Here is a 7749-nt window from a genome sequence, read left to right on the forward strand (position 1 = left end):
GGCGCCCCGGGGGTTTCTCTTTGGTCCCGCCTCACCGCGCGCCAGCACGAGCCCAGGACCATGTCCACGCGGACCCCCCTGCCCACGGTGAACGAGCGCGACACCGAGAATGTGAGTACCCCGCGGGACCCCGGGGCTGCCCACCTGGACGGCCCTGCTGCAGGCATGTCGGCTCCGTCACGGGGTTGGGGGGCAAGTGCTGGAGCTGGTGTGTGTGTATGTGACTGTGTGCATGTGCCCCCACCGAGAGCGGCTAAGGGGAAGGAAGGAAGGGAGGTGGGTGGGTTCAGATTCCCCAGTGGATAAGTGTCCCCTACCCCCACTCCTCTTGCATCAAACGTCATGACAGGTCCTTCTGAGCAAGGCCTGGCCTTGTGGAGTGGGGACATGCTCCTGTGACACCATTGCTGAGCCCCTTATCACAACACTGCCTGGGCGGCTCCGCGGATGTTGCAGGAGTAGTGTGGAAAAGATGCTCCTGTTGAGAGGGGCTGTGTCCTTGCCGGTTGTTACGTACCCAAGTTAGCATTTGTTGTTGTGGAAGATGACAAAAGTAGTTGCATTTTCCAGTAGCCTCTCCCTCTTCACCTCCAACCCAAAAAAACCCCTCTGCCCTGTTTTAAGGATTTGCCTGTAAGCTGTGGAAAGAAGAAGAGACTGCTGCTGGCCTAGTGTCATGGGATGTTAACATGTGAAAGCTAATTGCTAAAACAAGTGGATTAAGCACTACTAAATGGACTGGGGGGAACAATCTTGTGCCAGCAGGGGATGGACTAGCTGACCTAGATAATTGTTTTTTTCTGTCTTTTTATGATTTTAAATGATAATAATGCTATTTTGCTATTCACCTGTTCAGGTGATGTTAAAAGGTCCGTTTCTCATATTAATCAGTTAGTGTTTCCTTTTATTAAGAGGTATTTACCAGCTGAATATAAAACTAAAAATGCTACAACTGCATGCTTTTAACAGGCTCAGTCAAACAACTGTATTTTAGCATGACAATTAAAACAGCCCTTTGATGCTAAAATATGTGCAAATATGTTGTAGAAACTTTATATCATCCCAAACCAAACTTCAACAAGCCAAAATTACCAAAGGTTCCTGAATGTAGGAACTCTGTTTGCTTAAGGATGATACCAAGCTTATTTGACCATAGAGGAACCTTTTTAAAAGGTTCTTCTAAAAAGTATTAGAAGAAAAATTGTTCTTTGTCCATTAGAGATTATGCAAATGAGTTATCAGTCTTTATACTGCTCTAAAGCAACCTTATTATCAATGAACTTCCTTTCTATAATTTTTTTCTCTTTAAATACTACCAGGTGTCCTTTACAGAATATGTTGGGCCTAAATGAAAGGGACAGGTGAAATCTGCTTTTTTTTGATTGAAATAAAAAAGAGAAAATGTTAAGCTAAATGTCAGGAAAACACCCAACTCAGTAAATAGTCTAAATGTAGAGATGGGAGGTCTTCTGCTAGAGACACTTCAAAACAAGACTAGACAAAGCATTAAAAAAATGCTGCATGGAACAGTTGCTCCACTGGCAGGGATTTGGAATTTATTGATCTAATAGACATCTCTAACTTCTGTGATCTTTATTTGTTTTAGTTCTTGGTCCAGCCTGCAGGTTAAGAGCTGTATTGAGCAAAAAGTCAGCTAAGTGTATTTGGTTGTAGAATCTCAGAGGGCCTCAGCCTAAGAGACAAATGCTGCCCTATAGAAGAAAACCATTAACATGGAAAATCTTTGTGGCCCTTGATATGCCACAGGGCAGCTGAACTTCTAGCAGATTGTCTAAGCAAATTCCTTTGAAATGTTTGACCAGTTATTCTGGTCCCAGCGAAGCTCATCATTTTTAAACAGTTTTGCCTTCCATCCAGGTTAGTCAATAAACTATATCAGTTACTGTTTAAATCTGGTTCTGTAATTTGGCTCAGATTCTAATATAGATGGAGATTTAAGCACGCAACTGTTTGTAAAAGGGCTTTGTACTCCAGGAAACGCTGATTTGCACAGTTGTTGTGACACTTGAGGCTACATTTGACATTTCATCCATTTAGGGTACCTCAGTTTTTTGGTTTCAACATGTGGATTACTTTTCAACAAAGTCCTTAGTAATTTTCTTAATGAACATATGTTGGTGTCTGTTGCTTGCAGGCCTGTTACCTTATGCTTTGATCACAGCAGAACTTGCAAGCTAAACAAAACTGGCTTAGGTGACCACTGAGGTAGTAGTACTGGTGATTTTAAGCAGCTTAATCCTTCTCCTTTCGTCAGACTGAACCAAAACCCCAGTATAGTACAGTACTGTGCACAGTTCCTTCTTTCAGGTGTGAATCCTGACTCAGTGGCTAAAATGTGTACAGGAACCTTGCATCTGCATGCAGTTGTATAAGCAGCGAAATGTGCACCACCACCATTTTCTGTGTGCTGACGCACTTTTCAACTAAAACACCTTTGTGTGTTAGTTCAAAAGTGTGCCACCACCACCTTTTCAGCGCTGACACATTTCGCCACTTGTACAACTGCATGCCCCACAGTGTGCCTGGCGCTGCAGTGCAAGCATGTATAAATGCCCATTCTGCCTAATTGCCTCAGCATCTATAACTGAATACAATTTACATTTCACTCATTTGTAAAACACAGTATTATCATTCATGTCTATTCTAACTGTTCTTTACCCACAAAAGGTGGATATGTTTTATTGGCAAGAGAAACAAACCTGTACTTTAAGTCTCTCACATGTAGATGAGACTTAATTAGCCAATATTCATAAAACACTTTGATCCTTTAAACAAAGGTGCTTTAAACAAATGTAGCACCTTCAGAGACTGCCTTTGGGTTGTGGTCATAGGGCTTCTAAAGTATTTCTCAGTGTATATATATTATAATAGAGATCTTTTTGTTCTTTTTGTTGCTGATAAAGGATGCAACTTAACTTGTGCCGAACCTGGCTTAACTGCAAGCATAAGCAAGGACAAACTGTTCAGTGCAGTATCTAAAACTTGTTTTCTCAAATTATATTGAACAATGTTTGTCCTTGTCTACATTTGTACTCAACTATGTTCAGCATCTGGTAATTCTCGCAGTGTAGACAAGGCCTAATCATCAGTGCTCAATTTGTGTGATTTTCAAATGCAGTGTATAGCTCTCTTTGTTACTGAGGGACCCTTCAAATCGTAAACTAGTAGAGTGGAACTGTTGTCACAGTGACTTTCCCTGAAAGCGATTAGTTACTGTGCTTTCTAGTTGTGCCAAGGGCTGGCCTGTGAGGTTCAAGAATATACTTTTGGGATGAAGGGGACTCAGGGGTGACTTGGAGCAATCTGGGATTCCACTGATGGCATGAAGACTTCCCTGAGCTGGCTGGCTGGATGCCTGTTTGTAAACAAGCTGGCTTTTGACCTTGCATTATCTTCTGGCTCCACGGGTAGTAGGGCAATTCATTGGAGGCAGCTGCTATGCTGAAGGCTGCTGGTGCAGATGAGGGGGTCCCAATATCTCTACCTTTTGCAAAAATAGATGTTCAAGAAGGGAGTGAAGAGAAAACATTGTAAGCTTAAAGAGGCCTGTGGGCCTGGACAAAGGATGAAGCCCAGTGAAGGGGGAGTAGGAAAAGAGGCAATATAGGGAAGCCTAGAAAAGGGGAGAGGAGTTGAGTCACCCTTGGGTCATGAGTATAACTGGTTTATGAGGCCTTAAAGAGAAGGAATGACAGTGGAGTGAGTGACTGGAAAACAAATGGAGCTAATGAGTGAAAAGAGGAGGGGCAAAATATAGGGTAAGGTGATAGGTAGGAAAAGACTCTGGAGAACAGGAAATAATGCAAATAGGATACAATTTCCTTCTCACGAGAGAAAATGACAAAGCAGTAGACAAGAAGGAAGAAATGGAAGTGGTATAGAAACGCACAGAATTTTGTTTTACATGTAAAAAGGACATGGAATGACAAGAGAGGGACTTCCAAGTTAAATAAATGTAATTTATGCTTCCGTATATCCAGTGCATGGCTGTTATGTAATAAGGAATGAGGCAACTAATCTGAAAATTTATTAGTATTTCTGGTGCTTTGGATTTTAAAGTTTGGGCCACCAGAATTTCTAATGTGAATAAGTCCACTGAAAAATATCAAGATATTGGCAATGATGCTTTCACAAACCCAAGCAGAAGCAGGTGGCATCCACTTTTTGCAGGAAGCTTATTCTCTTCTTTTAGTCACAGATGCATGAGTGAAAGTTGGGTGCGCCCAGAAACTCATCTTACTAGCCCTCCCAAAATCAGAAGGGTGGCTCCGAAAGTGTTATTTTTAAATAGACCTAAAGTGCATTCACAGTATTTGAGCAAAATTGGGATACTTACATGCAACATGGAAGATTACATTAGTCTTTGTAATGTTTACTAGGCATGTCTTTCATGAGAGGAATGCAAAAGTATATAATCAAAATGCTGCCTGTAGCAATGTGGAATTAGGGACAGACATCCTATGGTGCCTATTACCAAAAGATGTTTTACCTCCTCAGAAAGCTGGCACCTCTGTAATGTTTTCACAAGCTATTTTAAATGTTGAGTTAATTCTTGTAAATTAAATTGCCACCTACATTTTAACTTAGGGCAGTATATTTAATTTCTTTTTATTTTATCTGGGAAGCTCTTCGTGAATTATTTTGTGCTTTTTACAGGTTTAAAGTGTGAAATATGCTCTTGCCTTTTATAGTAACTGGGATACCTCCTAGGCTCTGCTGTTCCATTGATCTACATACAATATACCTGACTATTTTCCTTGACCTTTTACTGTATTGAGAATTAGAAAATGGGCATGTTGAAGTGAGAAGCATATTGTATGTCTGTTTCTCAACTGTACTAAATTATCCAGTCTGCATCATTCAACTCAATTTGGCTGTTCTGTCATAGCAATAAATGCACTGTGCAGTGCTTCTTTTGTGTCACATATGTTAAAAAATAAAGGCAAAGCACTACTGTTTTTTGGCTTAAATCCCATTTGATTTGCCTTGCACCATAGACAAACAACTGGAAGAACACAGTACATCAGCCCAAAAGTCTTTTAAGAAAATGTCTCGCTTAAAAAAAAAAATTACACTATGCACTATGGCTTAAATTCTGATATATATTTTCTTCTTTTTAAAGCAGTCATCTGTAGAAAACCAGGAATATATTTTATGTTATATAAAATACTGAAAGGAAATATTTGCTGCAAGTGAAAATACTGTGTATTTAATCCATGGACTGTCTTCCTAAGGAGTGTTAAAATTCACATATAACATTCATGGATCATAGTCTGCCTTTGGGGCTAGCTGAAAGATGTATTAATTTTCATGTAACCAAACAACTCTGTGAACTAAATGTCTGAAGTGATTCAAGCATAGGTAAACCTGGCAAAGACTGGAGGTATTTATCTTGTTTCCCATAATACACAAACTAGCATGTTTGCTACTTCCTCCCACTCTTGCTCAAATAATACCATTTTTTGGAAGCCTGCCAACACAAAAATGGAAGGGACTAATTGAGCTTTGTGGGGGATGGGAAATATTACCTTGTTTTGTTTAACATGAATTCGTACCCCTGTTCAGTGGATATATGACTACTGCTCTGACAGTACCAGAGATGAATGCATGCAAAGCGTAAACCTAAAAGGTGCTAAAAGGTTTAGGCTTAAACCTAAAAGGTGACTGAAATCTATCTCTTGGGAAGGATTCCCCAGTTATACATATTGGCCCAAAAATATGGGCCAATATATATAATTCTCCTTTGCTGAGCCGTATGTATTTCATCTTTAATGTCAAATTTGTTCCTGCATAATTAAAAGTTGGAATAAGGTTTATTGAACTACACACTGGACCCGGTTTCTGAAAACTAAGCGAGTCCTTTTAGTTTCATACATAGTCACTAACAGTGATGTTTCTGGAACCAAGCTAGTAGTTGACAGTGTTGTATGCGATTGCTCTCCTTCGGCTATTACTTCCTGGTGCTGAAGCAGTAAATAAAGCAATCATGATGTGAAATTATACAATAAATATCAGATCTAGGTATGAGAAGTGACAAAGTGCTTTAAAAGACTTTGCTAATGTTACTGTGCTTGGTTGTGTTTTGCATTATACCAAAATGATTTTTACACTAAATGTTGCTTGGTTACCCATGGACATTTTTACACATGCTCTGAATGTAGGGGGGGGCAGCACTTTAATTAAAGTGACTCTGAGAACCGATCTAATTAAAGTGCTGCAGCGTCTTGTGTATCAGCATCCCTGCACTTAAAAATGTCCGCAGGGTGCTTGAACTAAAGCTTGTTGAGTGATCTTTGATTCGAGTGCACCCACCACCATTTTTAAATGTGGGGACACTGATACACAAGATGCGGGGGCTGCTGGAGTGCGGTAATGACCACACTTCAGCAGACTCAATTAATTGAGTCTGTTCTGACCCACTGGTATTACAGAGCATCAGACCAGCCTCCCCACTCGTGTACAGACACCCCATGGGTTCACAACACTAATGAACACATTTACTCTGTTTTATTCTGGCAAAAGTGCAAGAAAACTAGTGCACCAGAAGGGCTTGGTGAGGCAGAGTAGCATCACTTTGCTAGCAGTTTGGTCTTAAAGAATTGGTCACATACAACTGCTCATGCTTAACTGACACATTCACAGCTCTGTATCTACAGTGTTATGGTCCCTAGCTTTATTGCTTGACTTCTGTCCATAGGTTGTCTGTGGAGAGAAGGGTGTCTACTTGCCTTTGGCCCATGCAACGAGTAGTATTTCTAATGCAGAGCTAACACAAAAAATATTGGTGGGGTGGAAATCCCTTTACCACACAGGACAGTGGCACACATCCACTCTTGGCCTTATAGTCTTATCAGACCTCATGGTAACTGAATGCAGTGTGTCCGGTCCTGTTGCATTTGTTAGGCAAACCTACCCTGATAAGGGGAGGGGGCATTTCTGTTTGTCTGTTCTTGTGTTTTTCCTTCTCAGGATGTTGAGAATTAGGAGGATGTATTGTGATGCCAAAGCTATTTCTAGTAAAGATTAGACTTGTTCTGCAGGTTGTCTTTTTAAGCAGGTTATTGTTTGGCAAGTATGTCCTAGTTAAACTAGCCAGTCAGTTTCATTGTATTTCACAACATTTGAACAAATGAGGAGAATAGCTGGCTGAAAGGTGGTAATATTGTATTAGCTTTTGGAAAACTAGACTCCACCTTGTGAACTTCCAAATTCTATTCTATTCTCTCACTTTCCGATGGAAAGATTCTTCCTACTACTGTGGCTACCTTCGGACTAAACTCATACTTCCTTCAGTCACGTTGAATACAGTAGTGTGCCTGTACAAGGCCGAAATGTGTTAAATCTGGCCTTGTGAACAGACGAATTAATGCCCTTTTTGTCCATGTCAGAGAGTATTTTGGCCTTAAAGAATGGAACTTAGAATTGCATAAGACAAGGGATGCCTGCATGTGCATATATACCTCTCATTACTTTTAGTCTTTTAACAAGACTTAAAAGACCACACAGCCAAGCCCATGTTTAAAGAATGACTTCTGTGGACCGCTTTAGTTCTGTAGGAATTCTGGTGTCCATCTCTGTCCATAGTAGACTTTGTAAATTCCCATGAATGTCATTGAGATCATGTGAACTACAGAACTACTTGGTATGAGTAAACATGGGGTGGACCTGGCCTGTTTCCAATCTCATCATAGCCAGACTTCTAAGTTAACTGGACAGTTCTTCTAGGTG

General features: G+C 40.6%; 1 protein-coding gene across 5 annotated transcripts in view; it reads left to right on the plus strand.

Annotated features, from left to right (window-relative positions):
* Nucleotides 1-6: 6 nt before the first annotated feature.
* The window catches only part of MARK3 (microtubule affinity regulating kinase 3), an 86283-nt gene continuing 78540 nt past the window's right edge, over nucleotides 7-7749 (plus strand). For all 5 annotated transcript variants that reach the window (XM_019550766.1, XM_019550769.1, XM_019550770.1 and 2 more), the window contains exon 1: nucleotides 7-111. In XM_019550766.1, the coding sequence (XP_019406311.1) occupies nucleotides 61-111 (51 nt within the window). In that variant the 5' untranslated portion in view covers nucleotides 7-60. The remainder of the gene's footprint in view (nucleotides 112-7749) is intronic.

This window comes from Crocodylus porosus, unplaced genomic scaffold, assembly GCF_001723895.1.
Source record: "Crocodylus porosus isolate Cpor-Errol unplaced genomic scaffold, CroPor_comp1, whole genome shotgun sequence".
Taxonomy (NCBI): Eukaryota; Metazoa; Chordata; order Crocodylia; family Crocodylidae; genus Crocodylus; species Crocodylus porosus.